Here is a 21,136-nt window from a genome sequence, read left to right as displayed (position 1 = left end):
AAATAGCGATAAACGTTCCCAAGACCAATGAGAAGCTTCATTGAAAATACTTTTATGTTTTGGTTGAATAAAACTGTTTTAATTTTAGAATGAATAACATAGATGTTACAGTAATTCCATACTACTGTGCCTTCAGCTCTTTAGATAACACTCTATCTAGAGAATCAATATAGAAAGCCTAGGAGGTCAATAACAATTTACATCCCTCAAATGGGCAAAAAGAAAAATATTGAAGAAACAATTTGACCACATTAATGGTTAGAAAATGTATCTATTTGGCTCATTATTAATATTTTTTATTTATATAATAAGCCAGCTATAATTAACTGGATTTTTTTAAAGATAAGATTAGCTCGAGTCAATAAAATTTCAGATCGCATGGAATTGGATCATATACGACTAATTGTAAGCAAAAGTCTTCGTTTAAAACAAAAAAAATACTTTTTGTTTTCCATATTTTTTGTCAGATTGATCATCTAGAGTAATAATATACTATCTACAGCATTAACCACAAGACCGCAAATTCCATAGAAAAATGGGTGAAAACACCCAAAAATAAGGTTTGTGGGCTTGTTTTACATTTTTGATTGGAAAAAGATATGGTTGAATCAAATAGCAGAGAGTTTATTTGATTCCATAAAATATCTATAATGTTTATGTTTTTTAGAGACTTTTTCACACTTAGTTAAAGGCGTAGCTCATCTTTAAAAAAAAATTCTAGGTTCTGTGATTATTTTATCTAATTTAATTTACAATATCAACGCTATATTGTTCTTTTTTTCAAAAAGAAATTAGCTTATTGTTGAAACATGAACATAATCTTTAAGTCTTTACGTAAATTTTTTATCTAAAAATTAGCTTTTTAAAATTTAGTTGAAACGAAAGTTCACCATGCCCCCCATAAAAAGAAAGTGATATCATTTTTGGTCAATTTTGGTGAGACATTGCGGTTTTAAGGATCTATAACTGTTATAATATTTTGTATATTTTTGATTGTTTTAGTATATACTAGTTGCTTTGGACCAGCCATTTCCTAGATCTTAAACTTCAGACTATAAAACCTTTTTCTTTATAATAAAGGATAATATTGTTAGCGGAGCTACTCTATAATTCGAAATGTCCGTCCGTCTGTCTGTCCGTATGAGACAGAAAGGGGGAAACGTGATTTTCTCGGTTCCTATAAAGTTAGAAGGATATTTTTTGGGATGAAATATGTTAACATTCTTCACATTTTCACCAAGTTTCATTAAGATTCGTCAATTAATTAGGGTGATAGATCAATTCCTACATTTTTAAGTTTTCATGATTTTCTCAACTCCTATTCAAGATACAAAGCTGAAATTTTCAGGGATTGAATACTTTAATATTCTACATACTTTTATTAAGTTTTATTGAGATTCGTCAATTGATTGGGGTTCTAGTTCGATTCCTAGATTTATAAGTTTTCATTATTTTCTTAACTCCTATTCAAGATAGACGGCTGATATTTTTAGGAATTAAATAAGTTCACAATTTACACATTTCCACTAAGTTTCATTAAGATTTGCAGATTGGTTGAGGTGCTATATCGATTCCTAAATTTTCTTCTTATTAATCTTACAAGGTTTCGTCATTTTTTTAGTTTAATGTTTTTTTATTAACATGCTCTATAGTTAGATTTTTCCGTATATCCATCCATAATTTTTGAGCTTCGCTACTTATGGATGTTGTCATCCTTGTTTTTTTATCCTATTTCCTAAATAATAGTATAGTCAGCGAGTCCAAACATTATTGTAACGGTTAACTTTTACTAAATTTATTTTATTTTATTTTTTAGCTAATTGTCATCTGAGAAGACACCATTAATATACCCAATCTAAGCTTTACAAAAATTTTAAGTAAAAATCTTTAATTTTTTTTTAAAAAACTAATAATTATCAACTAGAATGAAGTCTGCTACATAGTATTACTATCGGCTGCGCCCTTAGCATCTAGGTTATTTGTATTAGAAGGGTTGGACAGATAAATAGCGTAAAACCACCCCGAAACCTATGTGATGCTTACCTAAAATGGAGAACTCAATTGGTTTAGAAGTTATTAAAAATATTACTACTTTTTATAATAGGATAGAGATATTTTTGCGTTTTTTTTCCAACTCCCTAAACAAATCTCTTGTTGCTAGGGGAGCAGCCAACAATGTAGAGTTTCTTTGAATAAAAGATAAAACTTAGCAAAGCCTATAAAAAAAAGAGATTAACAACGAAAAATTAAAAATTACTCATTTAAAGGATAATAAAAAGTTAATACGAGTGTATTAAGTAGGAGGTTCTTCAATAAAGATTTCAAAACATTATTATTAAATCCTTTATAAGTAATCTCTAAGATATTTATATAAAAATGAAGATTTGTGTTTAAAATTTTATAGCAAATGATAGAATAGAAGTTTGATTTAAATCAAATGATGTTTGTTATGGAATTATTCTTTTTTATATATATGTTTATAACGACTACGCCTCTAAGGGCATTATTTTGAGGAGGGGGGAGGGGGCATTTTTTCCAGGGGCGATTTCTTTTAGGAAGTTGGTCGTTATAAACTTTTCCAGGACTTATGAGAAGCTAAAGGACGAGGAAAAAGTAAAAAGTAAAGCACTTTTTTTCCACAACTTATTTTTATTAAGTTTAAACTTTAATTTTTAAAAGAATACTATTGTTACTTTATAATTGTAGCCATTTACATTTTCTTGGAAACACTTTTTAAAGCTGCCATATGGTTTATTCTTTATTAAAATCTTTGGGAAATATTCTCAAAATATAGCTTAATTTGATAACAGCAAATTTAAATTAACAAAAACTGTGTGGCATTGTGTTTGTTTCAAGTCTTGTGACAATGTTCGCCTTTAGTAGTGCATCTACTCTAAGGTTGTTAGTCTATTTTGTCTGTATGTCTGTCCGTCTTTAAGGTTGTTAGGGAAATATGGTTTACTCAGTTGCTATATTAGATAAGAAATTATTTTTTTGTAAATATATATCAATAATAAAAAAAATAATAATTGGTAATGTAATTGGCTATGGGAAAATGGAACTTTTTGGGTTGCAATGTGAATTACTCGGCTGATAATAATCCACACAACTACCTATATCCATGTTGGGTACCTTTTTTACTGGCTAGTTGGCTTCTGCTCGTTTGTAGCGACTTGGCTGTGTTAATATTTACGACCCTATTGGCTAATATTCAAAGATCCAATTTAGAGTCGGCACTGAGTCCACATGGTTGGGACATAGTGTTATTTAACCCTTCCATCTTTATTGTTTAACTTCAATCCCTGCTATTTGCTATTTAATAGAAATGTGCATTTTTCTATGAACACGTAGGTGAGAAATTATGAAAAATTATCATCTATATAAAGTATCTTATTACAAAAAGTGTTATTTTGCGTTTTCAATGGTGTCTCCTATATTCTATTTCCTTAAGCATTTATAGTAGCAAAAAAAAATTATATGTATTTGTATTATATCGGTGAAGACTAATTAATAATATTATTTATTATTGCCTTTTCTCTGAATAATTTAACAAGAAAGATATTTATTTAAAGAGAAAACACATTGAATCAGTGTAAGAAAAATCGAAAAATTCAAATCGCCATTTTTGCTTTTAAAACTCGTAGTTCCTTTTTAAAAGGATAAAATTGCACTGTAAAGAGAAATATAAATTATAAAAGAGCCACAAAAATATATTAACATAACTTTAGTTGCATTATTTATTAGGTAGGTAGTTTTAGAGATAATTAGTAAGTTAGATAATATTTCTCTCTTTCTCTCTCTCTCTCTCTCTCTCTCTCTCTCTCTCTCTCTCTCTCTCTCTCTCTCTCTCTCTCTCTCTCTCTCTCTCTCTCTCTCTCTCTCTCTCTCTCTCTCTCTCTCTCTCTCTCTATCTATCTATCTATCTTTATCTCTTTCTCATACGTTATTGATAGTTTTTTTTAAATATATAAGTATATATAATATATCTATCTATTTCTCTCTCTCTCTTTCTCTCTCTGTTTTTTTCTCTCTCTCTCTCTCTCTCTCTCTCTCTCTCTCTCTCTCTCTCTCTCTCTCTCTCTCTCTCTCTCTCTCTCTCTCTCTCTCTCTCTCTCTCTCTCTCTCTCTCTCTCTCTCTCTATCTATCTATCTATCTTTATCTCTTTCTCATACGTTATTGATAGTTTTTTTTAAATATATAAGTATATATAATATATCTATCTATTTCTCTCTCTCTCTCTCTCTCTCTCTCTCTCTCTCGTAATATTAAGTATTTATGACTAGTGGTAAAGCTTATAAATTTGACATTAATACCATATCCAATTATAAACTAAAGTCAGAGACAGTGGCTTGCATAAGGAGGGTTTAAAAGAATGCCATAACATCCCTAAAATAATCAAAAACTTCCCAGGACAATTATGAATGTCGAGACTTTTAATAAAATATATTTTTGAACTTACGAACGAACATCCTTCTACTTTAATTAATAATTATTATTATATGTATAAACACATTTAATTTTTTTAACTATTTATTTGCGGAATACATATGTTTCTCTATAAAAATAGATCATCAGTTCCAATTAAGATGTATAAAATAAGAGTTAAAAAGATATATGTCCATGCATTTTGAATCCTTTTTAAAGACTAACTAAATGAGAAAGAAGTGTTAGAAAATTGTGCCCCCTGCGGGGTTTTTTTACTGCCTATATCCTCTTGGGGTTGGGGGGGAATTAACATCTTTATATAAAAAGGGGGAGGTGTTTAAAGGGAATCTTTAAATAGACAAAATTAGGTCATATTTATCATTTGCAGTTTTACAAATTAATACATATTATATAAAAAAATACTGCTTTGAATATGTTTCACATCATGCACTTTGAAAGAATTAATAGGATTATTATTACCCACAAACCCTCTTGCTTTTAAACGACTAGTTAAAATGCTAATTCTTAATAATCAAGGATGGAAACATACATATTAGGAAAGAAAATATACAGATAAAAACATAGATAAGATTGTAGTACTAAGTTAAACATTAAATGATGATTGGTTCAAATATTTTTAAGCTTTATACGTAGCTCCTCTGTGACATAAGTATGCCTGCCTGGATTAGCACAGTAGCTAAATGATACCAATATATTATTTGTTCTTGGAAATTTTAAAAAACATGGATTTATTTAAATAAACCTAACTGACAAATTTAATATTCAGCGCAGTGATTTCATGAAGGAAAAACATTTAACTATTTCTTTTATGAACGAATACTCCCCTTCCTATGATAGTTTTTTTTACAGAAAAACAATTCACTCAACTTTTTACCTCTTTAAAATTTGACCAGGATGGTAAGGAACATTGATGTCTTAAATTAATTAACATCCCTTTCTTTCTACCATTTTTTACGACCAAAGGCAGAGCTTGTATGTCAGAATTCCAATGAAAGATAATTTATCATTCATTGTTTCATCCTCGATTCCCTGTAGTTTACAATTCCATAAATCACTCCAAATTGTAAACTTAAATTCTTATGTTGTTTAAAATTAATTGTTTCATTTAGGTTAATGGATATGTAGATAGATAGTGAGATATATAAATAGATGGATAGATAGAAGGTTATATTAATAGTTAGATAAATAGATGGATAGATAGATTAATAGGTAGATGAATTGATATATAGATAGATATTTGGGTTGATAGATAAATATATGGATAGATAAATTGATAGATGGATAGATTTACAGACAGACGGACAGATAGATGGATAGATAAATGGATAGGTATACGGATGGATAAATAGATAAATGGATAGGCAGATGGATGGATAAGTTGATAGGTGTATGAAAAAAAAACGTTAAATAGATGGATTAAATATTTTTTAATAATGCAATATACATATTATTTTCATATTATTTTTATTTTTAGGCACCAATATACTGCAGGACCCTGTGGGGTTCCTATTCATCAACAAGGTCCCAATACCTAACCATTGGAGTGTCAACATCTCCTTCGATCCAACCCTGACATCACCCGCCGTTTTACCGCCACCGTTATTGCAATCGCCGCTAAACATAACGGTGCCCTCTACAACGATGGCCTACACACCGGAATTGTTTAACGATGTCTCCTTTACGTAAGTTGAAGTCACTTTTACAAATTTGTTGTAAATAAAAATTTTACAAATCAACTGTTTCCGTATGTAGACTTAAATGTCTGTAAGTCTGTGATAGTTATTTATCGCATCGTATTATAAACAGATTTCCACGGATATAAAAATGTTTAATTATAAGATTATAACCAGTTTTTTGGCCCCAAGATGCCGGCTAACAAAATTGGTTTTAATATTATGATTGTACATTTTTATTTTCATAGAAAACGGGATATAATATGATGCTATACATATTTTTTTAGTGTGGCTGAAAATCGGTTCTAATCCACAGGATATTAATCGGTTTCGAAGCGATAATGAAAACTGTGTTTCCTGTATGATTATATTTCCTTTACGAATAAAAAAAAACTTAATTTTCTCCTATTTCCTAATTTAATTATTTCTAAATGTTTTTTTTTTAGCCCATAAAATCTTTATATATAATAATATGAATATGTCTATGTAGTGTGCCCGAATCCTATACGGCCGCTACCTGGTTGTTCAGCTCCACCCCTGGACTCTTTGGACTGCTACCTGGCCTAGCCAACCCAACAGGGGTAGCCTTGGTCCTGACCCTGACAATAATGATTGTTTGCTCTATGAAGTGGGTTAGAAAGTCTGGTAATTTTGAGGTGAGTGTTTTTTACATTTTTTAGTAGAACCCTCTAGCTAGGCTTTAATTTAAAATGGCGGGGGGGGGGGGGGGTAAGTGAACCCCAGCCTATTTTCAATATTAGATTTTAAAAGAAAAAGCAAAGAAATATTTTTTTTGGGGTGTGGGGAATTTACTCGAGGGGCGATTCTCTTAATAGGTAGTGTTAACCTCCCCCAAAATACTTATAAACCTTCCCTAGACCTAACATAAGCTACATTTTAAAGGAGAACCATAACGGTTCAGGATCCTATTACTTAATTATAAGGATATGGCTATATATTGTTCAATATATTTGTCTGTTTCAGATATTTTACTGGACTCACTTCCTATACCTTGTATTCTGGACGCTAACCATCCTGCACGCTCCAAACTTCTGGAAATGGTTTATTGGACCCTTCTGTCTGTTTGCTATAGAGAAAAGCATTAGGAAAATATAATGTTTATCATTTATTTAATGTATTGCAAATGTATTTTGGTTGGTTCAAGACTATTAGTATCTCAACTTTTCAACCTACAGTTTTAATCTACATTAGGGTTAATTTTGTTTATCATCAATGGGTGTATTAATATATATACTTAAATCAGGGATCTTAATGGATAAGACAATGGAGAAAAAATTATGTTAACCCCTAATTATGATAAACAAAGTTATCTAGTCTTTAGATTAAGATTCTTTTGGGTAATTCTAGAAACAAGATTTGATTACAGTACCCAAAATTTTAAATCCAACAAATGTTAAACCATGTTTTTTTTATAAAACTTTGGGTCCTTATATTATTTACAGTCCAATGTCCTCTTCCTTCCGTATATATTCTGATTACTCATGAACATTGTATGATATCACAGGTTCTATTCCTCGCTGTCTGACAAGGGTAAAAGCTATGTCACTACCGGAGTTGTCCTACCATCTAAGGTATAATTATTCTGTATTTACAGGCAACCAACCAGTTCATTGCACGACTTTTGTTAAAAGTTTTTGATGTTAATGTTGTTAAGACAATGGGATTCCCTCTACTTTCAATATCACACATATTAGCGGTAGGCAAAAAAAGTAATAATTCTTGTTTTATAGTTATTTTATAGCCTAATTTAACCTATTTAATAGCCTAATTTATGCAGCGTTCTATTTTAGTTGAAAATTATGTGACTAGGTGTCTCATTATTAGGTTGTCAATTTGGTGATCAAACGGCCGCCGAACTTCAACTTCAAACCCGGGGACTACATCTACCTGAACATCCCAAGTATTGCCTACTTTGAGTGGCACCCCTTCACCATCTCCTCGGCCCCGGAACAGACGGACACAATCTCCCTCCACATCAGGGCCGTGGGACATTGGACTAACAGTCTTTATCAGGTAGTTATATTGACTTTTATAGTAGAGCATGGACTCTAAAAGCATATATTGTTCATTTGATAAAAATAATGTGTTTTTAATACATGTTTTGTATTATAGACATTTGTCCGCGGAAAGGATAATGAAAAGTGCCAGTATTTTTTCCTTTTGAGTTACATTTAAAAGGTTGGAGGCCCTGGTCGACAAATCAGGGATTAATTATATTATTAGTTTAGTATATTTCCTGAGAAAGGGTCTATAATATGACGCGATAAACTATTTTTCATTATTACTCAGAACCGATTCCTTCCAATCTAGTGGAATATAATCGTATTCAAAGACATATTGGAAATTGTAGCGAAGCTACTCTATAATTCACTTTTTAGTAGCGAAGCTACTCTATAATTCACTTTGTCCGTCCGTCAGTCAGTCAGTCAGTCAGTCAGTCAGTCCGTCAGTCCGTAACGCTATGGGGGAAATGGGATTTACTCAGCTCCTATAAAAGATAGAATGCTGAAATTTTTGGACAACATTCCTATTATTAAGGAGCACAATTGACTATAAAACATCATTTGCGGTCGGACCGATTTTTAGCAGGTTTTAGGCTATTTTTATATTTTTCACATTTTTCTCCATATCTTCAGTGTTTATGGTCCGATTTTCAAAATTTTTTCAGTTACAGATATCAAAATTAAATTTCCTGTCGTTTAAAGAAACAATCATGAAGGCCAGACTGCCTTTTTAGCAGGTTTTAGGCTATTTTTATATATTTCACATTTTTCTCCATATCTTCAGTGTATGGTCCGATTTTCAAAATTTTTTCAGTTAAAGATATCAAAATTAAATATCCTGTCTTTTAAAGAAGACAACCATGACGGCCAGACTGCCTTTTCAGCAGGTTTTAGGCTGTTTTTTTATATTTTTTACATTTTTCTCCATATCTTCAGTGTTTATAGTCCAATTTTCAAAATTTTTTCAGTTGTAGATATCAAAATTAAATTTCCCATCTTTAAAGGAAATAACCATGGCGGCCAGACTGCCTTTTTGGCAGGTTTTATGCTATTTATAATTATATTTAACACTTTTTTCCATATCTTCAGTGTATATGGTCCGATTTTCCAAATTTTTAAAGTTTTTAAGAATTTAAAAATAAAATTTTTTGTCGTTTTAAGAAAACAACCATTGCGGCCAGACTGCCTTTTATCAGGTTTTTGGCTATTTTTATATGTTTTACATATTTCCCAAGATCTTTGTTTATTTTGATCCAACTTTCAAACTTTTATGGGATATCAGTATCAAAATAATTTTTCCCATTGCATTGTTATGAGCATCTTTAATATAATTTACTTTGACCATCGTCATCATACAAAATAAAACAAGGTTTCAAATTTATTTTATCCAATAAATCTATTCTTGATTTTAGTAAAAACCTTTTAAATCTACCTGTACGTATTCCCATCTACGATTTTTTGTGCTTCGCTACTTATGGATGTTGTCATCCTTGTTTTTATATAAATCCATAATGAAAAATATAGAAACATACATCCATGTATCAATATTAAATATATATATCGATCTATAATTTTATAAGCAAAATGTAGGGATAGCTCACTGAAAGAAAACAAATAAAACTCAAAAACTATAAAATTCAATCAGTACCAAATTATTAATTTGCTGTAGCTTGAGAAATTTAAAATAAAATTTTCCCTTCCCCCAAGAAAATGAAGCAGGACTGATGAATAGATTTGTATTTACCTCTCCCTAGATTCCTGAGTATAGCCAAAAATTTTCCCTCGCATACATCAAATTTTGCTATACTTGAAAATATGAAAATAAATTAATATCAGACAATTCAGATGTTGACCAATCTTTTAAATGAAAATTTTCTGAAAAGAAGTACCTAGGGCAAATAAAGGTTTTAACAAATCCGTTAATTTTGAGGTTATCCAATTCATAATTCAACCAACTTCCCAAAAAAATCCTTTTCAGGTTTGGCAAGGTTTTTGTGTTTTTCTTATATTTTAGGTACTTTTTTAGTACAACTATCGTTTAAGTGCAATTCCGTCTGTCCGTATGTTATGTTCAAGAAAATCCCTTACACAGAAAATCCTTTTCAAAAGTCACACCTAAACGAATTATTAAATACTTAAATTATATGTTCACAATCATTTGCTTGATTATTCACTGTTAGAGTTATAGGTACGATGGCCCTTTTTCTGTCTACTACGTTGTCTCAATTAAATGAATGCATTTTAATATATATTTAGAAACTTTCAATTTAGATTTATGGCTGTAGGATTTCTTAAATACGCCACATACAGACATTTCTACAGACAAACAGACACATAAGTAGACATACAATACACACATACACACACACACGGACAGACAAACAGATGCACTCACACACACTCATGCACAATCTGACTCTATTAAGGATTAAATAAAGAAGTTTAACTCAAAAACTACAACTAAACTTTTTAAAGCTTTTATGACTGTTTCAAGATTATTATAGACAATTATTTACACAAAAGTGAAAGGCTATTATTTAAAGTATCAATTTTATATGCCTCATACGACAGCATATAGGATAGCACTGAACGTTAATTAAGGCTTGTTACAATCATCCAATTGATTTCAAATTTCTGCTATGTTTCCTGAAACAATCTAGAAAGTTTTATGTAATATGATTATCCTTCCATTTGACTTTGTTGACTTTTTGTGGACAATGTAATAAAAAAAGCATCTCAATGTTCAAGTCTAAAAATGTAAGCTTGTCCAAAGCATTCTGTATTACAGATTTACACAAAATCTTTGCTTTTAGTATTATAGATGTTGTCATCATTGTTACATATTTGTGTGTATTATATATTTAAAGGCTTTTGATAAATTAACAGTCTTGTATAACTTAAAAGGAATATCCCTTAATTTGGTGAAGCATAAATATGCGGGAGCAGAATTTGAGATATACCGATTAAAGAAGTTTATTTGCATGAAAATATGAGTGAATTTTATCAGGGATTCTCAGACACCTAACATTATTATTAGATGTGCATAGTATTAGTTAGTTATTTATGTATATGACCTTGTAGAAGCGAAGCTACGCGATAAGATACGCTTGCTGGTTATGAGGTACGACTGTCCGTTTGACGTTACCCTTAAGATTGCTGAAAGTCCCTTTTTGTCACTACCATTTTTTTATATAAGAAATATGAACCGCTTAAAATTAAATCTTCTTAACCATTATTATATATTAATGTACTGTTTAAAATATTAAAAACTGAATTTTACTACCGTCTTTTTGGGTATCAATTTCATTGTTTTCTTTCAGGTTTCTTCATTTAGATTTCCCTGTACTCTTTTAATAATACGTAAAGCATACTTCTAAAATTTAGTGTCTATATTTGTTTAATACCACAGAATAACAGTAGAATCATAACTATGTCAGGCGGCAGTTGTTCTGTGATACAACAGTTATTGAAAGACAATAGAACCGGCATTTATGCCGAATTAAATGCGAGGAGGGATTAATTTAGGCTTTTAATCATCACGGTTTCAATTTTAGGCTTTTTAGGAGGTGTTTAAATACAACAAATTAAAAATAGCAAAAACTTGCAAAACTGCTGCTTTACAGGGATTTTAAAAATACAGGGAAAGCCTTTGTCAATTATCATGCACAATTAGGACTTTAAGTCAAAGGTCGAGCAATTAACAAATAGTTGTCTATGATGCTATGATTGCTGAATTGTACGCACACCAACGAGAAAGTTTTAGTAATTTAAGCCACGCCTTTTAATATTTTTAAGTATATTAAAACCATAAGTCACATTTTCGCATTTTATTGCGAAGTTTTTCTATAATTAGAGCATTTCCTTGCAAAAATGCATTTAATCTACTGTCATAAACACAGTGATGTGACTGTCAAACAATGTGAATTTTACAGCGTCATTGAATTTCATGGGTGTGAAAATAACAATAAAACTGTGTTTACGACATCTGTAAAGGTATAATTTTGACAGTAGATAAAGAATATTGTCCAAAATACAGCCAAGAACGAAATTGACAAAAAAAAGCACTTTTTGTCAAAAACACAGTGGCTATAGTTTTGCTTGTGGTAGAAGTTGCAGCACCCTTGCACATGTCTATTATATGTCATTTCTTACAACTTTTAAATACAGCTTAATTAGAGAAACAAATCTTTTTTCTTTAAAGTTTCATATCCCTTTTCTTTGTCATTGATTCGCTTTTATGTTCAGTTTTGTCCTTGTTTATGAATACTTTTCAAACTAAGTATACTAATAAAAATCATAAGTAAAAATTATTATTGTCATTTGTGTGTTTATTTGGTTCTTACATTTTGATTAAATTATATTTATTAAATTTCACATTAAAATCAAGCAGTGCCAATAAAGTACTTATGCATAGAGCAATAAAAAAGCTAAAACATGAACACAGTAATAGTGTCTGACTGATTATGACGTAACAAAAAAAAATTAGCCAATGAGAGGCCGTTATTGACCAATGGTAAAATTTATAGTGGCCTCTCATTGGCTAATTTTTTTTTGTTACGTCATAATCAGTCAGACACTATTACTGTGTTCCTAAAACATGTCATTTAGAATAGGAACCCTAAATATTAAACTTTTTATTTTTCTTATTGGTTTTGGGAATAAACGAGCGAAAGGGGGTTGTCTACAACCCTCTTGAAATTAAAATGGGAAAGGTATGCCTTCCCCTTTTTTCACCCCCTCAAGAAATATATCCCCCTGAAAAAAAACCTGCACGCCACTTGTTTAAAGTCAGACATTTTTTTGATTTTGCGAAATAAAAGTTAAGGTGCCAAAAAAAAACATTCATATTTAAAAAATTTACTAAAATGAATCTGATTTTCTAAAAATGGATTTGATACAAAATAATATTTAACCCCATTTATACTCCCTTCATACATTATTCAGATTGAGGTTTTTTAATGCGCAGCTTCTCTATAGTCAATTTTTTTCTTTTTAGATTGTTTTGTCTCTTTTTAATCAGCTTTTTGGCTCTTTTTATATTTTTCACATATTTCTCCATATATTTGGTGTTTTGGTCAGATTTTAATGCTAATTTAAATGAATTAAGAAAAAGATAAATAATTTGTTAACTCTTGTTTGTTAAGGCAACTAACGAAAACAAATTATGTGGGCTTATTTTTCTTCTTTTGTTTTACCCCTGCTATCGTAGAGAGATAACTATTTAAATATAAATTTAGTACAAACTATATAAATCTATAAAATGTATGTGTGCGACTGTCAAATGAATTTAAATAGAATCCTTTGTTTTATAATCCTAACTTTTAAGTAAATTAAAAAATGTGTAAAACTAGTAGTGTGCACAGGGCTTTTTACACGAACCTGAAAACTTTTACACCCTCAATAATCGAGATCGAGACGGGTGTAAGGAGGTGTGAGATTTAGGTGGGTGTTATTTTTTTGTCGGGCGTGGTTGAGACACCCATTAGCATCATTGTCCATTAACCTTATAATCAGCATGCAAAAAGCAAGGACGTCTAGAGGGGGGGGGGAGGGTGATTACCCCACCCCCAAATGAATTTGGTGGTGCCTTAGGCACCTCCAAAATTTTAAATTTTGAATTTTTACCCCCTTCCCCCCAAAAAGAAAAAGCTTGGACGTCCTTGGCAGAAAGTAAAAACAGCATCTTACTGCTAAATTGACACCCTCCATTGACTGTTTCAGGTGGGGGTTGGTTGTAGACCCTTGTCAAGAAGGATTTTGTTGGAAGTAGGGGGTGGACACTTAGGGGCGTTAATCGATATTTTAAAAAACTTTTAGTGTCATGTAGGCATATAAACTAATCATGAAAAGAAATCTTTCTCAGTCTATGATTAAAATAAGATGAAACATGAATAAAAGAATACTCCTTTAAATTAGCATAAAAGAAAGTTTATTCAACAATAAGAAACTTTATAAATAGTTTGTAATTCTAATTCCAAACCAAAATTATGTCACGCAAAGTCTTTTATATGAATTATTTTTAAAATTATACTTTACTTTTTTATTAAGAACCAAATGATACATATCAAATAATTTGTATTCTATGCTATTTTTAGCAATAACTGCCACACTTTTGTGCTGATACTATATCAACATAAGCCTAAGTATTAACATTGCCGAGCAATATTCCAGTTGGGTTTATAATACGTATGTCCACGTAAATTTCAGGCATATAAACTCTTATAACGATGATATGTCAGACATGACGAATTAAACAGAATTTATTCAAAGCTTAAAACGCAATATGTTTATAAAAGATGTAGTACAAAAAATTAAAGCTCAAGTGTGACTTACAAAAATAGCCCCAAGCACCAATAGTCAAAAATAATCATTTGAATATTCAAGGGTTTGTCTTTTCACTCATATTGAAAGATACAAGTTAACGGGGCTTTAAACTCTTAATTTTACTAATTATATCTTTTGTATCATTTTTTCAGGGATCTTAAGGGATAAGACAATTTAGGATTAATTGATGTGCACCCCAAATAATGATAAATAAAACACCCCTTGTTTAGATTAGAGTTATTGGTGGAAAAATTAGGATACTGCTCATTTGAAACCTTCCAGCCAAGATTTGATGAAAGTTTTGTAAGACAAAAACTAAGAGAACGAGTTTATAAATTTTAAGGATCGATCCATTGCCCCTCCCCCTCACTATTTTTCAAAGAATAGACTAAACACAAATACTTTAAATAAATGTGGTTTATTCGTTCTTTTTCATATCTTTGACTAACAGAGCTGAATTGTAGAAAAGAATCGTAGCTATAACACAGTGGGATCTTTTGCCAAAAAACGGGACATTAAGGGTAGACAAAAGTAAACATCAATAAAAAAGCTTGTATTTGACGAAATGATGTAATTTCTTTTGCTTTAACTCAAAAATAACATAAATTTTGCTCCTGTTAACTTCTAATGTGCATTTGGTAAGTACGTCTGGCGGTTTTGGAGGAGCGAAGCTACCCTATTTTTAAAAAATCTATAAACCTTCATAACTTTAGTTAGGATAGGAATATTTTAACAAAATAATCGTCTATGTAAATATTTCTTCAATGCAAACAATGTTTGTGAACATGAATATAGCGTCAGGTGCACCCAGTTCGAGTCCCAGCATTTTTAGGTAGGTCCAGTATAAGTAAAATAGGACACTAATAAGGCATGTTTTCTAATGTTTTTTTTACAGATATAAACAACAATAACATAATTTTCAAAACACTTTTGATTTTGTGTTAATACCTTTATTCTAAGTCTAGCTATCTTCATTTAAAGTTTGTATAAGAATATAAACATAATTGCTTATATTATATTCTCTCTCAAACGTATATTTCTTTCTCTCTCTCAGACGCATATATAATGTTTTTGCAATATTATAATTAATCCCTGAATTTGAATTTCTGCTGAACCAAAACCAGTTAGAAATACAATTTTTTTCAGAACACATGAAATTTAGCAAATTTAATTGCTAAAATAAAAGTATTTATAAGTCATCTTTTTTTAAGGACTCCTTGTTCCCTTAAATGTCCATTAAAACCGCGAGAACGGCAAAAATCGTTAAAAATCACACCTACGGCGGCAAATAACGGCGAAACGGTTGGCCGGAGGCAAATAATGCATAATTAAAGAAAGTTCCGCCTCAAAAAGTTAGGAAACATTGCAGAGATGACTTTGGGCTCTAAAATGACTCCTTCCCCCTCTAACGAGGGAAAATTTGAAATTAACAAGAACAAAATTGTTCAAACCATGCAATGTAAAATGCTCAATTACTCAAAAACGGCCGGGAGGCCCCAGGTTATGAAAACTGTTTTAAACACAATACATGTTGCATATTAATATTATTATTGCAAAACCCGGGGCATCCTGGCCGTTTTTGGGTAAAATGGAGAAAACTGATTTTTTGGGGTTAAAAATCTTAATATTTTTGGTGAAATTTTCTCACAAAATGTCAATTTACACCACCAAAAAAATATTTTTTTAAAATTTTTCTTTAATTAGACATTGGTACAGGTATCTGAAAAGTACCTCAATCAAAAATTATTTTCATAAGATGAACATAAATGTATTTTTTGTTGCTTTGAAAAAATTGTGTAAAAAAATCTGGAAAATCATCAAAACTGAAAAGAAATTTTTCACTACCTTTTTTAAAAATGGCATAAATCCGCCAAAAATGAATATTTTTTAAAAATTTCTTTTCTAGCTGTCTACTTACAGCCATTATTAATTCCTAGGATAGATAAAAGTCAATTTTAAATTTTTTGGATGTCCCACTGGATCCCACTGTGTATAAATAACATGTTCTTGTGAATTAATTTAGATTAAATTGCTTCAATTTCGCTATATTTATCAATATTGCAAGTTTCAAGTCAACAGGGCAACTTCATCGAACTAAAATTGTAAATAATCGTAGCTATAAACAAAAAGAAATACAAATACAAAACAAAACAGAACAATTTTATTGAACATACAGACCATACTTTTATGCACAATTATGAAGAATCGTGGCTATAAATATTTATTTTATTTAATACAAATTTATAGATTAAAATCCCAAGTCTAATATGACGTACAGACTCTAATTGTATAATTTTAAAGAATCGTAGCTATAAACATTTAGTTTTAGATCATGTAAATTGTTTATCTCTGTAAAATGTATGGTATTGGTGTTCTAACCAAATTACCAAAATACTGCATAACGACTTTGGCATAGTGAAAAATTTAAGTTTGTTGTTTGTTCGATTTCTTTTCTAGCTTTCGCCTTACCCAAACCATTTAAAAATATACTTAGAGATTGAATAACAAAAATAAAATTTCACGACCTTTACTTTTAAGTTCTAGCTGTGCATGTGTGAGCATATTTCTTAACTCTCACACAATAAATTAAAAGGGGAGGAGTATTACAGAATCTTGAAACTTGTTTTTTTTTATAAACTAACAATGTCCTACATTTTCTACAAATAATTTATCTACATGATAAAGGGTATTTTGTTTATCCTAATTGGGGATCGCATCAATTTAAATTTATTTAGCATACCTTATATCTCATCATCTCCCCAAAAACCTATGGAAGCGTTAAAATCCAAATTCGCGATTTTAATCTTGTTAGAATGTATTCACACTCTTGGAACGTACATGCATATAAAAAATGTTGCTACAACTCAGATAAACAATTTTAGAGGTTACACATAAAACTGTAAATCAATGAAAAATAGCTAATTACCTGCCATAGGTAAATGAAATATCAGCATAGAAATTGGTGCTCTGATAAATGGTATATAAAATAACAGTCTTAGGCACTATACAGCCAAATAATTAAAGTAAAAGTTAAAAATCACTCAGAAGTGACATAATCTGGCCTTCAAACTTTTTCACTCTCTTATAGTTTCAACCCCCCCTGGTTAATAGCTGTGCACACCACTATAACTAGATATTGAAAGACGGACGGACATGCTTTAATTACGTTAATCTGTTGGAATGTTTGAACATTAGAGGCACAAAAGCCTATAAATGCCGTGTAAACGTTGTTTTCATTTTTCTCTTTCATATTAGTGGCGATGCTACTCAGTTGGTTGGTTTTGATAACTGTCTCAAAAGCTGATTTTATGTTCTGCTTTTCAATTAGAAATAATGAATTAGTTTCAGTTCAAAACAGCCAAATGATCTTATTAAAGAAATGTGTTACAGTGCCCTTTTTGCAAAATAGTTTTGAAACCTGTCTAAATTAAGAAAATCATAATTTGATTTAAATCAACAAAATGGGCTATGCATTTGATTACATATCATTTTAAATTATAGTCATTCTTGTTTTGCACATTTGAGCCAAACAATTCAAGATCGTAAATAGTGCACAAAAATGGGGCAATAACATATTTTTATTAGCAGTCCTACTCCACATACATGTTAATATTGTCGGTAGTACTGTAACGCTTATAATTCCTATTTGCTCTCCATTTACATACTCTATCTCTCCATCTCTTTAAATACGCTTTAACTTTTTTCATTCAGGGACCTAAAGGGACAGGACATTAAATAATGCAATATTAAATTATCATTAATATTACCATTAAAAGGATTTTAATCATTGGTAGAATGTTTAGACACTGTTACTTTATACTCAACAATCACAAATTATACTAAAGGCTAATTTATTATAAAAATCTAAACTGCTATTGGTCAGTATTGTCCTAGCTAGGATTTTTAAGAATGACAATAATATTTATGTTAATGAATATAAAAGACTATTGTATTTGATTTGTCACGAATATTGATATTTATTAATATGTGGGTATTTCTAGTATTAAAAGATAAATTTAATATTTAAATATTAAATGTTTTTCTTTATTGTGTTTTTGACATCTTAAAAAAATTTAAAGTTTGATATCATACAAATAATAAAAAAAAATCGCTCAAGACTTTTTTTTATTGTTTTGACAGTTAAAATTGTTGTTTTTATGGGTAGTCATTGTTCTTTTGAATAATTAAAAGTAATAAAAACGATAGACGCGATGGAGATACAGACAGACAGACGTGCATTCGAATTGTAGATTAGCTTCGCTACTAAAAATTACTTAGGAAATGTATTCTAAATGCATTGGTCATCTATTTATCCAACTTTAATATTTTTTTAATTTTCTAACTAATCTACCTATTTTTCAGTATTTTGAACGAGAACAAGCACGTTTAGAGGGCGTAGCATCACCTGAGCGGAGAAATAGAATCATGTACTCTCTAGCGGCTAGCGCTAAAACAAAGGCGGGTCTTCATACAACATTATTAGTAAACTTATAACTAGTAAATCATAAAATTTTTAAAACATTTTTTATTCTTTTTGTGCATTATCAAAAAAACATTTATTAGTACAATTTAATCTTGTATGAACATCGCATATGAAATATAGGCGCGCAAATTATCCAACTCACTGACCGCTGGCAGTAGTGGCTCATCGCCGCTGACCTACAACGTAAATGCTCCGACGGGCGGGTTACACCGCCTTGGCGGCGGTGGAGTTGCAAGCAGCATGAACCTTTGGGGTGGAGGCACAAATTTTGGCGGGAAGCCGCGTAATTTGACCGCAAGTGGAAGTGTAAAACGACTGCAGAATACCGCGGGAAGTGTGTGTAATCTGCACAATAACGCGACAGGAACAGGTAGCACGCAGTACAGTGCTGCCAGCTCGGCGGACAGGTTTAAACAGCTGGCTGGTGGTGGTGCAACATCCAAGTTTAAGCTGGACAGGATGAATACAGCAGCTGGAGGAAGCAACACTATACAGTAAGTGATTTCACATAACAATTTCGAGCTTGGAAATTATCCTCACAGTTGTAAATATTTATAATATCTTAGTATTCAATTAATATGTATACATCTATCAAAGGGATTTATAATCTACATTAGATTTCAGTTATAATGCCAAAACATAAAATAATTTTTTAAACAATAGGTGTTTTAAATTTGTGTTCATATATAATGTACTAGCAGCTTATAAAGCTCCTCTGAAAAAAAGTTTATGTACCAACTCGATTTTGTCTTCTGATATTGCTAATCAGGAATAAGGTATAACCAACAAGCAAAATAAATCTAAAATAATAATTGGGGGGCCAAATGGAGAGGTCGTCAATTTTACGATGTGTTGCACCCCAACGACAGATGGAAAACACGTATAGGTTTCGTGGTTTTTATCCGAATTAATTTCATTGTTGGTATAAGCTGATTGCTAATAGTTCAATAATGTATGTTTGTAAGTAAGTCAGTTCGACCGAGACTGTTAACAAAAATTGTATATAATGTAAAACTATCATATTTGATGACACTTTTTAATGTATCAAAAAAAATTAAAATTAACAAAAATTTCTATTGACTTGGTAGTTATGATGTTAGCTCCCTTTTTTCATAATACTAATTCCAGACTTTAACACCGATTAATATCCGCTGGATTAGAACCGGTTCTGACGTAAAAATCACATATCGTATCTTATTATTAAATACAAATATTCACGTATTATAAAATAAAATTTCAATAACTGAGACTAATCTTATAATTGTTCAATTTAATTTATCTGCGGATAGCAGTCTATAAAATACGATGCGATAAGTAACTATTCCAACACCCCCATATATGGCCAGCAAGCTAGCAGCTACTTGTATTCGAAAACACTTTAAAACAAATTGACTTTTAACGGAGGGCGATTGTAAAATTTTAGTGAGAGAGTAAAAAAGAGATTGATAGAGAGTAGAGAGAGGGAGGGAGGAATGATCGGGAGAAAAAGAAAGATAGTTAAATTGATTTAAAAGATTTGTATTGTTTCTCAAATTCTTTTGAGAAAGAGAGGAGAGAGGGGGATAGAAGAAAAGGAGATAAAGGGGTGAAAAAAGAGAAATAGTGAGAATGGTATAAAAGTTAAAGAAAACAATTGGTTGTTTTTACATTACCATATATATATTTTTTAGCTCAGTAAAGTTGCTCTATGATTTTGTCCTTAAATAAAAACATAAAGCTGTCTTATTTAATCTTTAATTTGATGAAATATTATGTTAATCAATAAATGGTCAGCTCCCCAACCCACGGGCTTAAATATCCTTTTTTACTTTGAAGTTTAATTCATTTTTGTTTTGTTTTCGTGAAACACCATGAAAACAATTGAACTAAAAATGCACTTGAATTTTTACCGCATATAGATTGTCTTTTAAAACCTATTTCTAAAGTCAATAAGTGTCAGTAGTATCACAGTACATTATTATATTGGCCAAGGCAGTAATTTTATTGTTATACTATCATATTCATTTTAATAGGATTAAGTTTAAATCTATTATACCACATAAAATAATAACATTGGAATTTAAACAAGATTGATTTTAATGCATAGTAGCAGAGCATTTTCAAATATACAATAATATTTTATGTGAAAACCTAAGTTTGATTGATGAAAATTTAATTGGTATAAAACCTTTAGAAATTGTTGCAA

The 21,136-nt window shown here is 30.6% G+C and overlaps 1 protein-coding gene across 1 annotated transcript in view; it reads left to right on the top strand.

Moving 5' to 3' along the window:
- LOC145327230 (uncharacterized) overlaps window positions 1-21,136 on the top strand; it is a 379,853-nt gene that overhangs the window by 339,649 nt on the left and 19,068 nt on the right. Inside the window, exons 21-27 of the mRNA XM_080170817.1 lie at window positions 5,922-6,129; window positions 6,611-6,776; window positions 7,105-7,217; window positions 7,637-7,712; window positions 7,966-8,154; window positions 18,831-18,926; window positions 19,072-19,445. Of these exons, the coding sequence (XP_080026943.1) occupies window positions 5,922-6,129; window positions 6,611-6,776; window positions 7,105-7,217; window positions 7,637-7,712; window positions 7,966-8,154; window positions 18,831-18,926; window positions 19,072-19,445 (1,222 nt within the window). The remainder of the gene's footprint in view (window positions 1-5,921; window positions 6,130-6,610; window positions 6,777-7,104; window positions 7,218-7,636; window positions 7,713-7,965; window positions 8,155-18,830; window positions 18,927-19,071; window positions 19,446-21,136) is intronic.

The sequence above is a fragment of the Acartia tonsa genome, chromosome 1 (genome assembly GCF_053477335.1).
Source record: "Acartia tonsa isolate MP-2025a chromosome 1, ASM5347733v1, whole genome shotgun sequence".
Classification (NCBI taxonomy): Eukaryota; Metazoa; Arthropoda; class Copepoda; order Calanoida; family Acartiidae; genus Acartia; species Acartia tonsa.
Note: the sequence above shows the minus strand (reverse complement) of the source record. Positions and strands in the feature narration are given on the sequence as shown.